The 21,933-nt window shown below is 40.6% G+C and overlaps 1 protein-coding gene across 3 annotated transcripts; it reads left to right on the top strand.

The window, feature by feature from the left end:
• Positions 1 to 5,649: 5,649 nt before the first annotated feature.
• Positions 5,650 to 20,080, top strand: SPARCL1 (SPARC like 1). Of its 3 annotated transcripts, XM_021526526.3 has the most exons (10): positions 5,942 to 7,462; positions 10,488 to 10,605; positions 13,223 to 14,365; positions 15,072 to 15,141; positions 15,761 to 15,888; positions 16,454 to 16,574; positions 17,328 to 17,464; positions 17,932 to 18,080; positions 18,980 to 19,128; positions 19,655 to 20,080. In XM_021526526.3, the coding sequence occupies exons 2-10, from the start codon at positions 10,552 to 10,554 to the stop codon at positions 19,681 to 19,683; spliced, it is 1,980 nt and encodes a 659-aa protein (XP_021382201.1). In that variant the 5' UTR covers positions 5,942 to 7,462; positions 10,488 to 10,551; the 3' UTR covers positions 19,684 to 20,080. The 3 variants fall into 3 exon arrangements, with proteins under 3 accessions (XP_085434386.1, XP_085434385.1, XP_021382201.1); XM_085578260.1 differs by lacking the exon at positions 19,655 to 20,080 and having other exon boundaries at positions 5,650 to 7,462; positions 13,454 to 14,365; positions 18,980 to 19,584; XM_085578259.1 differs by lacking the exon at positions 19,655 to 20,080 and having other exon boundaries at positions 5,936 to 7,462; positions 18,980 to 19,582.
• The last annotated feature ends 1,853 nt before the right edge of the window (positions 20,081 to 21,933 follow it).

The raw sequence follows: 21,933 nt of genomic DNA, 5'->3' as shown, positions 1-21,933 counted from the left end.
TTTTAGGATGCTAGATTAGTGGTCCAAAGGGCACAAGATGGAGTAAATTTGGTGTGCCTTGTCCTTTTTCTCCTTCTTCATGCCCTCCATGTTTCACTGTGGTGTTGGCATTTTTCTGTTGGTTCAGGCTGGGGACACACTGTTCAACGTAGGTGACAGATATTGGCACGTTATTGTAAATCCAGCCCAGGGAGTTTCTGGTATTTAATGTTTGTCACATCCCACTGAGGGCAGAGCCCCACACGCTGCCCTGCAGGACAGAGCTGCGGCAGGGCAGCAGAACATGTTAGAGATAAACAGAATAAACAACCTTGGAACCAGCACAGACCAATTATGGTTTCTTCTTTGGCAACAGGGCTGAAAGACAGAGAGAGACTTTCTACAATCTCAGAATCATCAATACCACAGATTCCAACATTTAACTACATCGAGCCTTCTCTAAACCCAGACCTTTGCCTAAAGAGGAAATGAGTCCATGTTAAATGCCTTCTGTGTCCCTAGTGCTGGGGAGCAGGAGATGAGGGGCACCTTATGGCAAGAGTGTTTCTCTCTCCTCTCTCCTCACTCCTCTCTTCCTGACAGAAGGTCCCAGGGTATCTTATTGCCCTCCCAGTTCACCCATCCCATTGCCCCTTTGCTCCCCTCTCCCCAGTACCAATCCAGTGTCCTGAGTGACCCCAAACAGGCATTTAGGACTGCAGTGAAAGCCACCAGCCACTCCACCACGGATATTTATCTCCCCTCAGTGCCCTGTTCCCTTCTTGTTTAGTAAATTTTGTTTTGATATAAACACCTCTTCAAATATCTTTCCCATCAGAAAACTGAAACGTGCTGGGCGTGGATTGCCTTCTAAAACTACTCTCATCAGGTCATTCACAAGTGGTATTTTTAAACCCCTGGCTGGCTGAACAACAGACATTACAGACACTACACCCACCCACCCACAGCCCCATTTTTGTCTTTCGAGAGGCTGGGAGACATCACACACACAGTGGCAGGTTTGATAGTAGCCTGAACCTTTGTGCTGGCACAAATAACACACTCTCCTCAGTATTTATTTCTATTTGAGTATTTCTATTTCTATTCTATTTGAGGAAGTTGCACAGAGGCAGTATTTCTATTTCTATTCTATTTGAGGGAGGTGCAAAGTTGAGGATGCACGAAGCAAGGGGAAGTCACCCAGAAACTGGGGACACAAGGAAGGTACAGAAACTCTTCTGTGCCCTGAAAATCCTAAAAAGCAGATTGCTGATTCATGCCCAGTTGCTGTCAGCCAAGCCAAAGTGCCCTGAGAGCTGCTGTTCCCAAGCTCCCAGGGATGAAGGAAGCTCTCTGAAATGCTGACTTGGAAGCAGGGTAAGAGAGGCCCGGGAGCAGGACAGGCACATTCAGCTGTACAAAATCACACTTGGATTTTTCTGATTCCTGAGGAAAACAGACCCAGCATTAGAGCTGAAAAAAGTCACACACTATATCGAACAGCAGCAGAACCAGGACCATGACAGGAGAGGGCTCAGACCACACCGTTCCTGAAATAACAAGGAACAGATTAATTACAGCATTTCACAGTCCTTGTCTCCTTATGGACCAACGCTTAGTGCTTGTCACAGATTCACTTAGGTTGGAAAAGACCTCAGCAATCATCAAGTCCAACCCACCACCAAACACCACCATGCCAACCAGACCATGGCACTGAGTGCCACACCCATTCTTTCCATAAACATCTCAGGTAATGGTGACTGCACCATGTCCCTGGACAGTCCAGTCCAATGTCCAATCACCCTTTCTTGTGAAGAAATTCTTCCTAATTTCCAACCTAAACCTCCCCTGGCACAGCTGGAGTCAATGTCTTCTTGTCCTGTCGCTGGTTGCTGGGGAGAAGAGGCTGACCCCCACCTGGCTATACTCTCCTTTCGGGCAGTTGTAGAGACTGATAAGGTTTTCCTTTAGCCTCCTTTTTCTCCAGGCTAAACACCCCCAGCTCCCTAAGCCACTCCTCAACAGACTGGTGGTCCAGACCCTTCATTGCCCTTCATTGCCCAGCTTCACTGCCCTTCTGTCATCACCAAAGATCACAGCACTTACTAAATAATCAGCCTTGGCAAACTCCTTTGTGTGTATTGACGTGCCTTTTACATCAGCTTCCCCATCACAAGTGGACTTGGCTTTTCCCCCTATTTATATTTGCTTCATGACTCCCAAACAGCTGCAGAGCTGCTTCATAGGGCAGTCAGGTTGGACATCCAGTGAAATGACACCCATGCATAATATAAAACTTGTTTTTCCCCTACCCTAGGATTTAAACCCATCTACACGGGCAGTTTTAAGGCAAGTGCTTAGCAGAACATCAGGAACAAGGAAGATGAGCCACAATGAGCAGTCCCTGCTGCGTTACACTTCCCCGAAAGCCTCTAGCCATACTGTGCAGCTGAAAGGATTAAGTGAAATAACAACCTGCTCTTGAGAGGCACGTGGAGGTTGTACAACTTCCACAACGTGTTTTCAGCAGAATTGCTCTTAAAATCCTCACACTGAACTTCATCCCTTTGGCTCATTATGAAAGCAAATGCACACTACACCCATAAAAATAAAGCACACCTCTGCAGCCCCAAAGAACAGAAGGCTATAGATAAGATCTTTTCAGGTGTGAGCCCTGTCTACCTCTTGCTAGCTTAAGGACTCTTCCTGCTCACTTTCATTCCTCTTTATAAGAATTTGGTCAAGAAAATAGTTTGAACAATATAGACCATTAGCTGAGTCTGTCTGGCTGAAGGGCAAAAATAGCCATCTTTCAGTCTGAGCTTTAAAATAGCTCCTCCCCAACAGGACTCAAATGTTCCCTAGCTGAGCAAGATGTTTATTTCTCTCCCTCCTTTTTAAACATATAATTTCAACCTATGCAGGCACTGTGGTCAAGCATGACACAGTCCAGAGCAGCAGCTCTCAGGAGAGAGGGATGAGAGTCTAACATCCTGAGTGCATCACAGACAAAGCTTGATACAGCAGCAGCAGCACAGGGGCAGCTGTGCTGGAGCCTCAGCCCTCTTTGGAGCTGCTTTCTGCACACCAGGAAGTAGGACTCGTTCCATACATCCAGGGAATAGGAGCTCTGCCTGGCACTTCTTGTCATCATGAAAATCACAGACAGAATTGCATCCACAACAGCATTTAATGCAGATAGAATAAGAAATAAAAAGCCACAACAGGGTTTGGGCTAACTGAGATTGCTGAAAGGTTGGAAAACTCAGTGTAATAAAGTAAAGGAATTGCAATGTGGAAGCAGGCAGAACAACTGCTGTATGGAATAAAACACTGGTAGTGGAGGGCTCCTGGATTAGAGAAAAAGATGAATTGCAACCACATAGTCTGTATTCAAGAGAACCTGATTTTAGATGCAGAACTGACCAAGTCACAGGCACAAAAAGAACGCATAGGTAGACCTTTAACTTTGTGTCTCTGTGATTTTTAAAAGATTTTAATGGTAAACCACACTTTGTGAGATTTTTTACTAAAAAGCCCTTGGGAGATAACTCGGTTTCAATATACTCCCCGGCAGTTCATATGAATTTATTATTATGCTCCAGAGATGCTTGCTAATATCAAAAGGACTCCAGGCATTGCCTTTGGAGTCAAAAAATATAGTAGAGAAGAGCAGCCTTTAGAGTCAAAAAAGCTGTACCAAAAATCTATTTTCCAGAGTATACAAAACTTCATTCCAAAGTCACCACCAGAAGCCTCCAGAAGGAAGTCAAGCTTTCTTTCTTCTGAGGAAAGAAAAAAGGAGTAATGTATTAATATTACTTACCCCAGAGATTATAACTTATATATGTCTATGTACATATCTATATATTATATTTACTATAATTACCAGTGAGTTATTTTTGGTAGATAAGTTAATTTAGAAAGAACTGCATGCAAAAATACTTGGGCAAACTTCCTGGGAAGAATTTCTACTATAAGATACCTCAAGAGCCACAACTGATATTCTCCTGCCTCCCCAAAAATAAGGCACAGAAGGCCCCCCACCTCCAGTATTCCTTTGGTGTGGCACAAATGGCACAAATGAACAGAACTGGTCAGAGGAATCAGCTCCCTCCTATCCCCAGCACTGTCTCCAAACAGTTTTTCTACCTTTCTCAAGAAAACTAAACTCCCCATGAAATGCCTCTATGGTCCACATGGACCCTATAAATTATTTCCAGTAGGAAAGGACAAGCAGCACTTGCCAACATTAGCAACAGGAGTTGCTACGGGCTGTAATCTTTTGAGAATCTAAAGAATTCATACAATTCTCTCAATGAAGACCACTTCATCAGTTCATGAAAGGCTTCAGATGCACCTTTTGTTAAGGAAGTTACAGAGATTTCCCTAAATTTCTTTGAATATTTAATTAATGGCTAAGAGGCAACCAGGGATGTGCTGAGAGCCCTCTCAACACCACCTGGGAGACTGTGACCTTGCCACCTGGAACTCCGCAGCACACACACTTCAGCACTGACTGCAAGCAGACTCAAACAGTTTCATGTCTATCTCTTGTCTGGTGGTTCATTTTGCTGGCTTTTTCCTCTGTAGTAAAAAGAGAAAACACATAGACACAGATATGTGTTTTCTATATATAGAAAACACATAGATACAGCTAGGTATTATATCATTGATAAAATAACCAGTATACCTGCACAGTTTCTTTATCTACTCTAAAATGCTTCAGTTACACCTTGCTTACACTTTTTCATTTTGGGGTAAAGAATATTTGATAGAACAGCCAAGCTTTATTTGTAAATCAGAATGAGCACTGATGTTAGAATTTGCTTTTCATTTTAAAAACCTGGAAGTTGATCCCTAGCATGTGGTCTGGAAGCCAATGGCTCAACACCACTCTCTTGTGGGCAGAGATACGAACCCTCTGGCAGGACTGAGCATGCAGAAGTGCAGATAACTTCAATAAAAACAAATGTCTTTTGAGCCTAGTTTCATCTCCCCCACAGTCAGTTAGACCCACAGATCTTTGCTGCATTTCTTTACAGGCACATTAATAAATATAAGGCAAAATCCTCTGAGCTTTTGCTCTTCCTCCTTTGTTTAAAGTGTCTGTTTATCAGTGCCACAGTGAGACAGATAAAATTTTTTACCTCCCTTACTCATCTGTCTTCTTTCTCATATGTTTAATCTTTATTGCTTGCTGCATATCCTCCTTTTCACTTAGCTCAGCAACTGCTTGCTTCCCCTCTTCCCCCTGTATTTCACCTCGATGGCACAGCACCTCTTCCTGCTGAGAGAATTCCCAATCTACCACTGAAAAGGTTTCCAAAAAGCACATTGCATGGCACGGTGGGACTGGCTGAGGACTAGAGCACGAGGACTGATGGCTCCAAGAAAAGCCCAGGCCTCCCAGTGGCATTGGAAAACAACCAGAGATCTTCTCAACTGAAGCATTTTGTCATCAAAAGCCAAGCTAGAAAATTTTGCTTAATGAAGTATTTTGTAAATATGTAAATATAATTAAGCGTTTGTAAATATGTAACTCTGATAAACAATGTATAATCCCTCAATATCCTCAAAACCAAAATGTTTCCTTGTTTCCTCCCCACTGTCCTGTAAGTCCCAAGAAAGCTGTTCAAACACAGAATCAGGCAAAGCCTACAAATCACATACAGTCTTTCAATAATAACCTTCAAACTCCTACAAATGTTTGATTCAAGTTTCTGCACAGTTCTTCAGTCTGGCACTTTTTTCTGTGAATTAAGAACTTCAAGGTGAGGTTAATAGCCATTATCAGAAAATCTTATGACAAAAGAGTTACTATTTAGCTACCATAAAATTAACATTGCTGTACTTGTCCTAATTTCTGGGTTGCCACCTGAACAGTTTTCATTTATCATATCTTGAACATTGAAAAAAATCACAGCAAGCCACTTATCTTCGATAACCCAGTAAAGCTAATCTGATGGTACAGCACAGCACAAAGAGTTTTGAATAGATTAAACCAATCATCTTTTCAGCATGCACAACAAAAGAAAAAACAAATGGGAAGTTGTGAAATATGCCCATTCCTTTCAGACACCAACTGGCTGACAGACAAGCAGAATTTCAACTCCAATAGGCATCAATTTGTTTCCAGGCAAAGAAGCAGAGATAAAAGGGAAAAGGATTTAAATAATTTCTCATGGGCTTTTGACAAAGGGTTTTTTTTTTCTGCTTGGTCTACAGAGTGAGGGCTCAGCTCTGATTTCAGGTTCTTTCATTTTTTAATTTTTTTTTATAAACTATAAACTTCACATTTTGCCACATAAATCATGGTCAATTTTTGAACATTTCTCACTATATTTTGTCTAATCAACACCCAATGTCTATTGCCTTTTTGGGTGAACAGAAGAGTAGCCAATAAAACTGTAACTTCAAAAAGAACCAATTAAAATATTATCTAAAGTGACTGAATTCCAGCATTTGCATTACAGTTCTTACCATTCACATAGTTCATTTCTTTTTGTTTCAACCTCTCTTCCGGTCATGTCAACACAATATGCAAAGTGTCCTCTTTAGGAAGAGAGGATATTGTCAGAATTGGGGAATTTGGGACTGGATCTGCTGGGATAACTGGGAGTGCTTTTGCTCTTACATTGGTGCATCCCCTCCACTATTTCTGGATAAACTCCCAGAAAGTATTCCAGTTCAGGTGGAGCATTTTATGGAATAATGAGATGACCAAAACAAAAAAAAAATTATTAACGCTTGCAGAACCAGAAGGCACAAAGCCTCTGCTGCAGAGGCTCGTGGAGGTTTCTGCTCTCCTCTCAGCTCGCTCTGTGTTGTCGCTGTGGCAGACAGGCAGCACAGCCATGGCAACAGCTTCCAAACAGCAAACTCCTCAGAGTTATGCAAGAGCCTCCAACCAATACTGGGTTTTACGTACCTAATTGAGAGTTTCTACCTTTTTGCAGGCTTACACGCACCATGTGCAGCGTACTGAAACAGCACCGGGCAGCTCAGCAGGGACTGGCATCCCCTATGTTCCATTTTCCCCCAGCCAGCAGTGTGGCTGCCCCAGCAGATCCCTTGGTTCAGCTCTTCTGGGAGCAGCTGATGCAGCAGAAACTCTTGCACCTGCTCCCTTTGGCTCCCCTCCCTGCAAAGCACTAAATATGTCTTTCCCACACAGCCACTGAGCTCCACTGGCCCAGAGCCCGTGAGCACTAAATTGTCTTTCTGATTCAATTAATCCACCAGAATTCCACCAGCCCATTGCCCCCCACCTCGTCCCATGGAAGCCTAGGATTCCGTGCTCCACCAGGACTCACAGAGTAGCATCCTCCTGCACTGACACTTGCAGCACAAGACACTTGCTGAGAGGCTCTGTTCCAGACAGCAAAACATATCTCAGGAAAAACAGCAACATCCTGCAAGGGTCAAGGATCTCCGGTACATCAGTGGCAGGCCAGGAAGGAGCACTTCTTCTACTGCTATGGTACTGTTTCTTCTTTATTCTTAATTAAAACTTTAGAATGCTTTATATCTAACCCTCTGCAACCTTTTTCTACTCACTGCGAAAGCTTTCATAGAGTGTCATCTGTTTGAAGGATAATGCATTTCAGATGTTTATGTCTAGAACAGAAAATGTCCTTTGTAAGAGAAGACAGTGTGTGGTTACTGTGTTTAGGAAGAAAACCCTTATCTTACCACTGGAATAATTATTTTGCCAGTGATCCTGCAAAACAATAAAGCATTATGGCCAACAAGAGCCAAGAAAAGCACACACCTCCTTTGGAGCTGTGCAGTGGTCCAGCTGAAACCCAACACTTCAACAGTCTCTTGAAATACCAGTTTAGGAATCAGTCCAATAGACAAGGGCAAAAAAACCAGATTCACCTTCTTTTCTCATATTGGAAAAGAAAGAGAGAGAAACACTGGCTGGTCTTGGAGGAACCTTTCAAAAATGTGTTGGTAGACCTAGTGAAAACATGTACCAAACAGGAGCTCATGAAAGAAATGTAGGATCTGGGAGAGGACAAAACCCACCAACTAATCTCAAAATAATTCTGCCTAATAAGTAAGAATCTTTCTGATCCTTGTCAAATTAAATCAAAGCAGCTCATTGTGATTTGATCTGGTCTTAAATTACAGATAGCTCTGGTAAAAAAAAAAAAAAAAAAACAAAACCAAAAAAACTCAAGATCTAACAAGATCTAAACAAGTAGAAAATAAAATGAAATGGCAGAAAGGAAACATAAGAGATTAAACAATTACAGTAAGTTAACATGAATAGTTTATTAAAAATTGTTTTAACTTGTCCTGAAATACTTTTGGTTTGGTTTTGATCTTTTTGCACTTATGCCTGGAAGGCTTTATGCAAGTCTTTATTCCAGGACTTATGCCTGATGGCTTTTGCAGCTGTAAAACTGGCAGTATCAAAGGAATCAATTCTCATTATCAGCCATTTACTGGTACAGAATGAATGAAATAGTTTTAATGCTTTATTTTTTTTTCTTATTGTGATCTCTTCTTTTACTCAGATTAGAAATCTGCCTAAAAATCTGCCTTTCAGTTTTATGTGTGTGCACACATGACCCAGCTTCTATATGTATAATGTGCTCATGCTCTCACAAGGGCTTTTGAAACATCTGGAAACAGGAATGTGCTATACCAGTTGTAATTTAAAAGTATCACACTTATACTTCCATTAAAAATTCATGTCATTGATTAGCATTTCAAGTGGCTGCTGACACTATTAGTATGGCAGCCCTGTAGCCTCCTTGCCGTGCAAACCCAGTGCCCCTAGCTAGCATTGCTTCTCATTTCTTGGTCAAAAAACTCTATTTACTCCAAGAAATGTTCCTATTCACCTTCTGGCTAAGTCTTCCTACAGATTCTCCTGTAGAGTATAATGATCTCATTTTCCCAGGGGGATGTCTCCCTGCTCATATTTTTTAAAAAAAGCTTATTGTGTAATCATTCCTTTCTGACAGCTCTATTAAACTTATGTGTTACAAAAGCTTGCTTTTAAAAATTCTCTTTTTAGGACATATTTGGAAATTAAAGCAAGAATGAAATGCCTTCTCACTTAGTGTAGAAAATATCATCTCACAATCCATCATAGAACACTCCAATCAATGTGGTCAGGCTTCCCTAATAATTGAATACTTATTCAATACCAAATATTTAATACAAGACTTATACTTCCTATGGGTTGCTGCAGGCTTGCAGTTAAAAATAAAAGAAAATACAAAAGCCCTGTCCTGCCACCTTAACTCGGATTTATTCCAACTACTTTTGATTATTTGAGCAAAGGTGGTAGAGGCAACTTTTACAGAGACAAGCCAAATTAGAAAATTGCAATTATAAAAAATACACAACACAGAGAACTTTTCATTTATAACTCTCAAACTAGTTTACCAAAACAAATATGACAAATGAGAGTTTTAAAAAAGGAAACTCAGTTAAATTATATGCCCAGGTCTGTGTTGCTCACCAGTAACAGAAAGAAATAGAAATCAAGCCTACCTAACATTCAAATCCTTCTTGTCTCAGACACTTACCAAGTCTTCAAATAGCACAATATGCAGTTTTTAGGGCTTTACATGAATTGGATTATTGCCCTGTATTTCTGACAAGTTGTGTGCATTATTCTCAGTCTGACCACACTTGCCTTGATCTGAAGTGACTGCCCATATCCAGCCCACTGAGGCATTTTGCATATGCTCATTATTGGCTTTTGTTGTATTCTGCCTTTCCCTCTGAAAACATCTTAGACAACTAACTGTGAATGCCAGAGAGAGAATGGATAATTAGTCAAGAGGTAATTTGGAGACTAACTGCAAGGGAAAATGGATTACATACTAGATATGCCCCACTAATGAGTATTTTGATCTTCATTAACGGAAAGATAATGACATTAAACGGTGTTCAACAGGGGGATCTTCCAAAAGCAGACACTTTGGGTGACAATTTCCAAGAAAACAGAGAAGCAGGACTGCATCCAAAGCAGGACTGCACCCAGTCTTCAAGCAGCCTGGGCAGTGCTTCTGAGCTTGGAGACCTGCTGAACAGAATTTCACCACTTAATTCTTCCTACCAGACACAGAGGGGAGAAGCCAAGGGACACCTCAGCTGTAGAGGTGCCACAAGCAGGCACTGCCTCAGAGCTCAATAAAAGAGGAATTTTTCACTAAGTGGTATCTCATAGTGGTGGATAAATACTTACAACTATTTGTAAGTGTTTAAATACTTAACCTATGTCCACTCACAGCTCTGCCTCTCAGTAACACCCACTGGAGTTTGTGAACACAGCCTATAGCTTAATCACTGTCCAAGAACTGAGACTAAAGTGTCCTCTAGTTGAGCTGGTCTCAAATCTGAGTTTACAGGACACTGCATAACAATTTTGTGGGTCTTCAGACTTAACAAGTTACAGCAGCCACTACATTGCTTCCATCAGTCATTTCTAGGTCATTATAACCAAATCCTAACTTGTTTTGTTTTCATGTTTGTTGCAGAAAGGAAACCTCTAAGCCCTACTACTGTACCATTAACTATTGTCCTCTACAAGATCTGGAAAACATGAAGACTGTAGCCCTCTTCATTTGTCTTGTAGGATTGGTTTTTGCTATTCCAGTAAGTCCTCGCCATGCTATTATTATCAGGCACTTAATTTCCCATTCAGAGAATATTCTATGCTTATGGATGTGCAGATAGTCATAGATTTGTCTTTTTTAGACCCATCCTGTAAACCACAAGCTCAGAACTCTCAGACAGAAAATTCCAGAAAAGGTATTCTTACTGTTCTTTAAACAAAAGGAAGTAACTTATATTATTCATCTTAAATATAAAAACACATACCTACTGGTTGGCAAATTGATTTATGTTAGAAAACTTTAGGCCCTCTCTCCTCAATAATTAGTGCCAAGTAGCTCATGCCTTGCATATTAACAATTGCAAACAGGACAAAATCTAAACCTCAAAATGGAAGTTTCACTTATTGACAAAAATACCTTAAATGAATCCCTGCATATCATAATTACCCATATTTGTACAAGAAATAAGCTCCAGTGCCAGTCAAAATTGTTTTTATCACAGCTTCAGTATAGGAGGAGGATGAAATCTTCAATTTATCACACCAGAGTCTCAAATATGCAGTCTCAGATATGTAAGGACTTTAGCCACCATATGTTTCATTTTTCATGGTGCAGAGCATTAGACACAGCTTATCCTGGCAGAGTATCCTGTGGTTGCTAGGCCACATGCCCTGATGGCAATGAGACAGAGATTTCACCAGCCCTCTTATGCCACATATGTGTACTAATGACAGAGCCCACAGTTTTGCATTCATGACTGAACCAAATAAAAATTCCTTTTTATTGCACTGTTCTGGCGAGCCTTTGTGACTCAGACACAATGGATCTTGTCTCCAAGCCACTGGGTGTTTCAGAATTACTAAACTGAGATCATGCTCTGTAGTAAGAGATTCAAAATCCCTACTCTTATGCTAAACATTTTTTTAATTTTTAATTATAAACAATATCCCACTCTGTACAGCTTTCCAGATACATTTCACATCAATCTGGATCATGCTCTGCACTACGAAAACAAAAATTAACTTTTCCTAATGAAGTATCCAGCAGAGGAAATGGTATAAAGATTAGCTTGCAGCCTACAGCTGTCTACCAGAAATAACACACGTAAGACATTTGCACCAAAACAAAACCTTGCAACAACCAATGAATCATCACTTCCAAGCGTGTGCATCATCCATCAAGGGCCAGTTCTCCCCCACAGTATCTAATCACAGATAGTGACTGAAATTTGCCCAAGTTCCTTCATGAGCACCTGAGTTCTAAAAGCTGATTTGACCCAGGGGACAAAGGTATAACAGGAAGCAGCATCTGAAAGAAGCTGTATCCAGGCACATCTCTGCAGAACGTGCACGGGACAAGGCTTCCTGTCGACACATGAGCCAAATCTTTCTCAAACTGCTGCTTCAAACACAGGTGCCCACAACAGAAAACCTTAAAGACTGTTTAGCCTTGTGTTTTCTGAATCTGTAGAACTTTGAAAAAGCTCCACAGTGAATTTCTGTTAGATTGGAGCAAACATACAATCTTCCCCTGAAAAAGTTAGAGTTGGAATTAATACAGTGAATATAGTTCCTGGTACTATTTCCATATCAGCAAGGACACTGTGCAAAAGACAAAATTGTAAAACATTGATACCACTTTGACATTAGAAAATAGGATATAGCTGATCTACAATAATCAAATTCATATTTCCAATCCTACCTTTAAAAAAGAATAAATATAAGCATTTGTGAGTAAAATGCATGTTTCCAAGCAGTTAAACTAAAGCAAAAAGCTATTCCAGCAGCTTGGATGGACCAAGTGAGAAGGACTATTCTTCCCAAATTAAATCTCCCAAAAGCTTTAAGAAATATCAGCATCAGGTGCTATACTGTTGTAAGCAATAAGCAACACTGAACATCCATACCTGTTGTTCAGAAACAAACAGCAGCAGAAAGGTAATTGCTTCAACAAGACCTGACAGTAATTTTAGTATCTGCTTTCTCCTCAAGCATTTGAGCCATTTCCACTGAAGGTACTACGTTTGCTGTTGGCTTGACAGATTAAGAAAATAAAAAGGCACTCAAATATCTATTGTTGATCTTATAATTGTCACCACACACAATAGTTCCTGATGACTTCAGCCAGGAAATAATGATATATCGGACTCAAAGTAGATTTATATATGGATTATAAAATCAATGCAGGTCACTTCTTGGGAATTACTGCCATGCCACCTATTCTCTCTTTGCCTGCTCCCCTTTTCCCAGGTCCCTTATTTTTCCCTTATCTGAGCAGAAAGTTATGTTTTGCATCCCCCTTCTCTGAGGTAAGTGATAATTACTGCAGCCTACAAATGCCTGTGGTTATGACTAAAATACTAATTAAGCATTTTGAGATTTCACAAGACACCCATATGCATCTGTCTATGAAACAGAGTTGCATAGACCTCTCCAGAAACTCCAGCAATAAAAGAAGGGACAGATAAACAGATTTTCTGAGAAAGAGAAGGCAGATAAGCTGTGAATGTCATGCTCTGGGCTAGTTTAAGAGGAGCACATACAAAGAAAACAAATTAAGCCAGTGCCATGCTTTGCAAAACAAGGCAAAAACACCACCACATCAGCTTCAATAAATCCTGAGATTTATTAATCTGTTATTTTGATTTTTTTTTTAAGAGTGAATATATTCATTCTGAAGCCTCAAAGGAAGAGAACACAGGGTATGTAGACAAGGGTGATTTGCTGCCCAGTCCCAGAAACTTAAAACCAGGCTCTGAAGACAGGGATGAGCCCCAGACCATTAGGAAACAAGGAAGAACTGGGAGTGAGCATCAAGTGAAAAACAGCCTGAAAAGCTTTGATTTCCTTGCACTGCATAATAAACTAGGTTTGGCTTCTTATAACCAGGACAGTGACTCTGGGAGCAGCAGCAGAGAACAGTCCAGCTCTGAGCACAGCCAGCTCAGGAAGCATGAGAAACATGGGAACATGGCAAACAGACACCTTCCAGGCCATGCAGAGCATCCATTGGGTGCTTTCAGCCTTCATCCTGAGCACAACATGTGGAAATATAACAAAAATGCTGTTGGCCTGCCTGAAAAAAACAGTGAAAGCGATGAAGAGGAAAGCATGGAAGAGGATGAGAAATGGGATGAAGAAACTGATTACAGAGACACAAAGCACAAAGGCCATCAGACACGTCAAGGTGACCAATACAAAAGACAGCAACATGAGAACAGCATGCAATTAGATGAACTCCTGGGAGATTCCAGACAACCAACCTGGAAAACCAAGAGACACAGCAAGAAATTTGACCTAGAGAAAGAAGAGAGGGAGAACAGAAAGAAGTCCCCAAAAGAAGAAATCCCCCCCTCTCAAAAAACCCATATTGAATATCAGGATGCCAAACAGCAAAGTCAAGAGAGAAAATACAATAATCAAGTGAACTATCAGAGTGATCGTGACACAGCGGTGAAAATACAAGACAGGGAAGACGGTAATGATGATGATGGTCACAACAGTGGTGGCATTGATGGTGAGGAATATCTCAGCAATACCTGGAAAGAAACAGCCTATGAGGAAGAGGAGAGAATCCAGAGTAACGACCAGGAGAGCACCAGTACTGAGTCTGAAGGGGAAGGAACCATGGAAGATGACACTGCAGATCACAAAGAGACTGAGGATTTCCAAATTGTCAAGATTAAAGACCTTGCTCACTCTGAACAAGATGATCATGAGCCACCTGATTCTGACAACAAGCAACAACTGAAAATGAGTAGCTCCATTCAGAACATGAATTCAATGGACAGTGAAGATAAGGTAAATGATCTTTAAAATAAAACTTGAATACTACAAAAAGGGGGAGAAGGACTAGTTCCAAATTTAAATTCCTGATGATTGAAATGACCTGTTGGAGAAAAACAGGTGACTTCTTAATATGCAGAAGTCTCACCTCCCCCTATATTCACTATTTCTCTGGTTCATGCTGTGTCATTGCACCAGAGCATTTAGGTGAATTGGACCAGAAAGGAAGTGAACACCATTCACAGAAGAGCTCCAGACCCAGCGGGGTGTGTAATGAAACACACAAATAAATAGAGATACACAGATGCAAAGCCTGAAACCCAGTCTCTGGCTTACTAGGCCAGCCTGTTCACTCATCTCTCACAAAGGCTTTAAATGCTACTACACAAAAGTGAACAGGAAAGGCAGGCACCTAGAGTCCATAGAATAATTATAAGAAATTCAGAGTCCATAGAATAATTATAAGAAATTCAGGCCTTACTGAGCTCCCATTTCTATCTCTCTCTCCACCTCCCACTCATGTTATTTTCCCAAATGACAAGAGCATGGTAATACTATCAGAGGCTTTATTCTCTTCTCTCAGATTTTGCTCTCTGCTTAAAACAGAGCAAACTGTGCCTCAGTCAGCTCTGTATTTGGACCTGAAAAAAATTAGTCCAAGTATTTTTTTTCTTCCCAAAATTTACCACAACTTTCTGCTTATGCCTCTGTGACTGTGCAGGTTAAGACTACAAACAGTTCCCATGGTGAGATGGAAAGTGTCAGCAAGAGGAATGAGGACGCTCTCCTTGGTAAGCCCCAAGCAAAGCTGTCATGTAACTCCCAACTCTCTGCAGCTGGGGAATCTGCTGGTCTGCATTTCTTTTCTGCCTTTTGCAGTACAGGATTTCACATGACTGAACTGTGCTTGTGCCTAATCCTCTGTTCCCAGAGAATCCCTTCCATACTCCCTTGGATTTAGTAATTCGTTAGTGAAAAACATTTGTAGGCAGTGCACAAATTTTTGTGTCAGTTATCCAGAAATGGGGATTACCTTGCACTGAGAGCTGGAATTCAAGTAGGAGTGGGACAAAGGCCAGTGCTTGATTCAGCAAAGACAGATGGGATATGTTTCACCAAAAGAAGCTGGAAGTGAAATCAGTCCCTACAGAACAAACAGCTTTTTCTAGGAAAAAAAAAATATTTTCCCCTCTAATTCAAGCCTGGTACTGCCAGAAGTTCCATAAAAATCCTCATTTAAAGTTTGGCTTGTTTTATTCAATACAAGCTCCAGCTTCATAACAAACTTAAAAATGCAAACTTAAAAACACATTTTAACTTCTTGATGAACACTGGGCTGTGTTTTGCTTTGGCCCTCAGTAGTATCTGACAAACACTTGGCTTTATCCCATCACCCCTCTTTCCTGCTAGGACTGCCAGACACATGTCAGAACTTCCACTGCAAAAGAGGCAAAGTCTGTCATGCAGACAAACAAGGGGAACCCCACTGCATTTGCCAAGATCCTGCTGCTTGCCCTCCCACCGAAGACTATGAGCATGTGAGTATTTCACCCAGTGTACAGGACTGGGAAAAGCCACCTAAAGTGTTCACAAGATAACATATTCCCCTGCTATTATTTAGCATGGTTCTATACCCTAAAAAGCATGCAAGTGAGTTTGAGTGATTCCAGTAATTGAATAATTAAGTATAAAGCACTCAAACTTACTAAGTGTGGTTTGAGAGCAGTATAAACCCATGTAACTACAGTAACTGACTTGCTTCACTCAGTCTCAGGGATTGTAGCTTTCCCCTACCACTAAAATTTCTGTGTATCCATTTGGTATTTTAGAGCACATGCTGTGTATACATCCAGTGAAATAATCCCACAGCATCTCAGAGGCTATAGTACAACCATAAAATCAAACTGAAGTGTTGCATAACTGGGTGTACAAGTACAGACAACTAGTCCTCATGCAGGCATACAACAGCTACTAATTCCAATACTTTTGATCACACGTACTCCCTGTGGTATTCACCACACGATGCTTTGATTACTGTAATGACTCTGAGTCACAAGGATTTTTCTCAACACAGTGGTGGGGTGATGGTTTTCCTTCCTCTAGGTTTGTGGTACAGATAACAAGACTTATGATGGCACATGTCAGCTCTTTGGCACCAAATGTCAACTGGAAGGGACAAAAACAGGACGCCAGCTGCACCTAGACTATATGGGCTCCTGCAAATGTAAGCTTGTTTTCCTTTGAAGAATTAAAGAAAGAGCCAGTAGCCTTAACCCATCTGCCAGCCCTAAATTACCCTTCTTCCTGTAACCTGCCACTTGTGCATCAATTATCTGCTAATTAAGGCCTTCAAAACCCTAAACATGTTTAAAAAGTATCTTAAACCTAGACATCTCTCCTATGCTTTCACGAATTTGTTGGTGACCGTATCTTCCCCTTGCACTGTCTTATCTGCTCCTACTGCTATAGTCTCTGAAGATTTTTGTAAATCCTTGACCAGAAAACAGCGTTTACAGAGAGTTGTTAAATGAAAATGTCCATCTCAAACCCCCATGGAAAATCAGAACCAAAAAACATCAACTGAACTTAGATGCCAAATGCAGAAGTCAGGCTCTAAAAGCCAGAACTGATTTCCAACCTCTTCAATTGCTGCATATAGTAGAAGGAAAGTGCATTCCCAGCCAGAATATTCCTTTGCTGTCAAAAACTCTACTTTCATGCAGCTGACTGATTAGACCTTCACTGCACAACTATGCTCAAAAGCTGCATAGATATAAAAAGGATGTGGCTTGCACAGCTGGTTAAGCACTAAAAAATTGTAGATTTATAATTTAACACATTCGGTGCATTCAAAATTTTATGTATTAACAGCTCCATCAATTCTAATTTTTACTGGAAGTAGATCTCAAATCTCAGAAATGCTCAAATGGGGACTTGACAGATGACTTGTTAACAAAAGCTTTTCTCTTTGGCACAGACATCCCCCCCTGTACTGATTATGAAGTGGATCAGTTTCCCCTCCGGATGCGAGACTGGCTTAAGAACATCCTTATTCAATACTATGAACGTGACCTGAACACTTCTGGGATTCTAACTGAAAAGCAAAGGAATAAGGTCAGCAATCCTTTTCAAATAAGATTATGCAGTTACATGGACTAGTCCAGAACAGCTCATACAAAATGGCATGAATTAGATGACTTCTGAGATGGCTTATTTCCCACCAAAACATGTGTTGCTTGCCTCAGGACAGAAGATGTGAAAAACTGGTTTAATCTCCTGACAAGCTGAGGCTACTGCCCCCTTTAGCTGAGTCTGACAATTAAGCCACAGGAATTCCACTTTCTTTCTAGTTACTGCCAAAGGTGACATGGACAGCAGCGAAATTGTCCTGGACTACCTAAGGCAAGCTTTTCAGCTGCATATGGTCACCAACACTAAAACACCCTAGGAGTATTTAAAATACCCTAGGGGTATTTTATTATCAAGTTTCATTTCTCCAAAACATCTTCTTGCCAGATAGTTCTCTTCAGGACAGATCTTCAACCCAAAACAAAAAATAACAATTTCTGTGTTGAGTTCAGGTAAAAACAATCTACCAGAATGACAAACGCCTTGTGGCTGGTGACCACCCGGTTGAGCTGCTCCTGCACGACTTTGAGAAAAATTACCACATGTATGTGTATCCTGTGCACTGGCAGTTTCACCAGCTTGATCATCACCCTGTTGACAGGTAAAAAAATATCTGTGTTTCAGTTCTGATTTGCTGATTAAACTCAGGCTGTTTTACATTTCTAAACACCTCAATGGATTCTCTACATACGGAACCAGTCCCTTAGCTGTTAGAAGCCAGTATCACTCCCTCTCTAACACAGAACTTTTTCCTTCATTGTTTTCCTGATCCTATATCATAGGTCAGGATCTGCTATCCTCTTGCCTTGCATGATCACTGTAAGCTCTACAGTGTCCTAATACTTACTAATGCTCCCAGCCAGGAAGAAGTCCTGTTATTCCTGAAGCTAAGAGAAACAGGCTAAAAGTACAAAGGACAGAGCCCTGGCAGCAAAAATCCATTAGTGAGGTATCCACAGTTTTCAACTAACACCACAGAGGTCTCTCAGTTTAAGGAGCAGATATAGTCACAGTTCAGAGGAAGCTTCCAGCTTCTGAGAACATAACTCAGATTTCAAGCTTTTGGTCATATCACTCAGTGATGGGATCTGTATTTCCAAGTTCAGACCTTCAATATCTCAGGACAATCACACCTACTGTTTTAGAACACAGTTAAGCACTTTGCAAGCTTGATATCCTGAGAATAACAGCAAAACTCCACAAGTGATGAGTTGTGAGCAAGTTGTTCCTTTCAATACCTGTAATTACTACAAAAGTAATATTTGTTCTAGGAAAAAAGATGTTGGCAAACAAACATGCAGCAAAAGCATTTTAGCTCATCAGATATTAGACATCTTTATCATGACCTAAGATATATTCACTACAGAAGCACCATTAAAAAATCCATTAGGGCATCTCTGATAAGCCATCATTGTTGTCTTCTAGCATTTTAGATCAGCTTTGATAATCCTGCTGATTTATTAAGGAAATGCAGCTCTCCATACCTGCCCTTTCTTTCAGATTATTGACACACTCGGAGCTCGCACCCTTGAGAGCCTCCCTTGTTCCCATGGAACACTGCATAACCCGTTTCTTCCAAGAGTGCGATGGAGACCAGGACAAACTCATTGCTCTGAAAGAATGGTGCCACTGCTTTGGGATTAAGGAAGGTAAACCTAAAAGAATAGGCAGATGGACCTGACAGAATGTTCCCACCAAGAACATTACTGAGACCTCAACAAAGGTCTGAGGCAAAGAAATTGTAAGCAGAAGCCCATGGCCACTGTGCCGAGAGGAAAACAGAACACAAATAACAAGACTGCAAAAGGTCAACAGCGTTACCAACGTAGCACAGGTTAATTCCAGAAGAGTTATGGGACAGAAGGCATTTGACCAAACAAGACTGAAGAATTGTGTTCAAAATCCTACTAACAAGTCCCTAATTTTAAGTGGAGGCTGATTCTAGTCAGAAGTCAGACACATGGAACCTTTGCTCTTCCCAAAATTTTTCAAGTTCTTCTGATGACATTTTACCAGTCATGAAGGACTAAAGCTGCAAGGAGTTATCTAAGTACATGTATACTTCTGCCAGTGACTGATCATTCATAGCATCAGTCACTTTATTGATAGTGATACAGCACAAAAATGTCTATTTCACATATAATGTTAATAATGTTTTCTTCTTCTTTGTTGCAGAGGACATAAATGAAAATCTCCTATTCTGAGCCCAGCTGAACAGACTCCCACTACTGCACTAAAACTGATGAATCCTGCTTACTTCTGTAATTAACAGCTGAACAGCTTTCAAGAAAATGGTGGAATAATGTTCACTGAATTCTTATCAAACAACCCAAGTGAAGAAAATTTCTACTTTCATTAACAGCAGAAAAATGTAACTACTTCAGAGCTAAAAAATCAGTGTTTCCCCCAACATGTATCCATGATCTTCCCTAACCAATAAATACTACTAACATAATGACTAAGCTGCTCACAAAACTCTTCAGTAGAATTATAGAATGTAGATTTTATCACTCACTGAAATGGGACCTGTTTCCTTTATTTACTGTATTGTCAATTTAACACGCTGCATAGAAGTCTCAAATAAAATAGAAGTCTATTGGATATACGGGTTTTCTCACAATTTTGTTGAAGAAAATTGCTTCTTTCATCTTTGCCCATCTTTTTCTCTCCTCAAGAGAGGCACAATTTAAGCACAAAAAAACCTCAGAACAGGATGAAATTATTCCTGAATCTCCATAAATTTGTGATTTTAAGGTAAGCACTTTACTGAAAACATTCCAGGCATATTCTGCTTTAAGGAAAAAGCCCAAAATTCTATTCCTACAAAGGATGATCAGCAAACACCTTTCACTTGAACCTCATCCCCTCTCCAAAGAAAAGAAGATGGAAGGCAGAAATGCTATTTTGGTAGCTTAAATAGTGGAAGTCCCATCTCCCTCTGCTAATTTGCTCTGAAAGCAGCACAGGCTGATAATTGTAGTCCAACACCAGGCTGATGCCCTGGGATACAAAAAAAGAGCTTATTTTCAACAAAAGAACTTACACAAACCAGAGATTACTTCCTAGCACTGCCAGTTTTTTTCCATAATTCTGACTTGTTGCTCACTTCACATTCTGCAACATTACAAAGCAGTGTGTAAGTAACTCAACCTGGATGGCATGTACAAAAGCACGTTCTCTATGCTAGTTCAATTTGGAAAAGATCCTTTCTCTGGGACTTCAAATGTCTTGGGGAAGAAAGTAATTTTGACAGCACTTTTCCAGCCTGACTGCAGCCTATTGCTTATTTGCTCTTTCTGCTTTTTGTTTAACCCACACAGAGCTGGGTGGCAGAAAGCACAGCTCTCAAACTGCAAGTACACTGCCAGCACACAGCTGGCCTCAAAAGGTAATGACTTTAACCCACAAATTCCCATTTCTTCAGGAAAAAGAATTTATGCTGTCTCTCAGTTTGCAACTTCAGTACTCTCAGTGTTATCACCTGAGCACTCCTCCAGCATTGCTGCAGTCAGAATATCTACAGTGAAAATATAAACAACAAATACTCTTTCCAAAACACATTTCCACTGCCGAGCCTGCCAATCCTCTAAGAATTAGTAGGGGTTGTTACAAAAAAACCCAGTCGTTTTTATCAGCTGAGAAGCAAAAATAACCCCAAACATCTGAAGAAGGCACGATTACTGATATTTTGTGGTTTTCTGATGCAAGACAGAATAGTAAAAACTGTATATAGAGATTGTAGATCCACATCCCCTGACTGTCATGTAGATCATGCTTTCAAAACCAACTACACTGCTGAGAGTCTACTCTGCATAGTGCATCATGTCACAGAAGAAATCTGATAGGCAGAAGAGGTGAGCAAGGATTGAAAGAAAAAATAATACCTTTTGACATTACCTTTTCCTTTGAAAGGAACATATTAATAACTCTGCAAGATTCCCACTCTGCAAGTTTTCTGCATTAAACACCCATAAAATCCTCCAGGTTTCACTAGCTAATTGTGAGGCGGGGGTAGAGGTGAAAAGGAGAAAGTCCTAAACCCATTAATTAGTTAAGGAGGATGTGGATAAAGTCTCAACAGTGCATGAGTGTGTCACAGTACCGTTACACAAGGTAATTCCACACCATGACACTTATCACCAACTTACTTCAACACATGGATCACAATTCCTGATGTCCTCAGGTCTTAACATCAACTTTCAGCTGTCACTGTCACCAACTCCTAACACCAGTACAAAATTAACAGTAATTGATTAAAAACACAGAGAGAAATACCTGCAACTGCTGTGCAGCCCCTGTTAGCAGCATAAATGCCACAGAAGGCTGCCATCAGCCTCTTTACTGCAAGTTACTCACATCACCTTCAGGGTAAGAAACCAGCACAATTTACAAGATTATACTTCAAGGCTGCTCTTTCCACTGATTCTGTTTATGATGCAGCCTCCACAACAGCT

This window comes from Lonchura striata, chromosome 4, assembly GCF_050655825.1.
Source record: "Lonchura striata isolate lonStrDom1 chromosome 4, ASM5065582v1, whole genome shotgun sequence".
Classification (NCBI taxonomy): Eukaryota; Metazoa; Chordata; class Aves; order Passeriformes; family Estrildidae; genus Lonchura; species Lonchura striata.
This window is presented reverse-complemented; position numbering and strand designations above follow the sequence as displayed.

Coding starts and splice junctions, on each gene's coding strand:
- SPARCL1 (XM_085578259.1), top strand. CDS start 10,552: ATGAAGACTGTAGCCCTCTTCATTTGTCTTGTAGGATTGGTTTTTGCT. Junction 15,142..15,760: donor GAATGAGGACGCTCTCCTTG/GTAAGCCCCAAG, acceptor CTTTCCTGCTAG/GACTGCCAGACACATGTCAG. Junction 18,081..18,979: donor GATCATCACCCTGTTGACAG/GTAAAAAAATAT, acceptor CCTTTCTTTCAG/ATTATTGACACACTCGGAGC.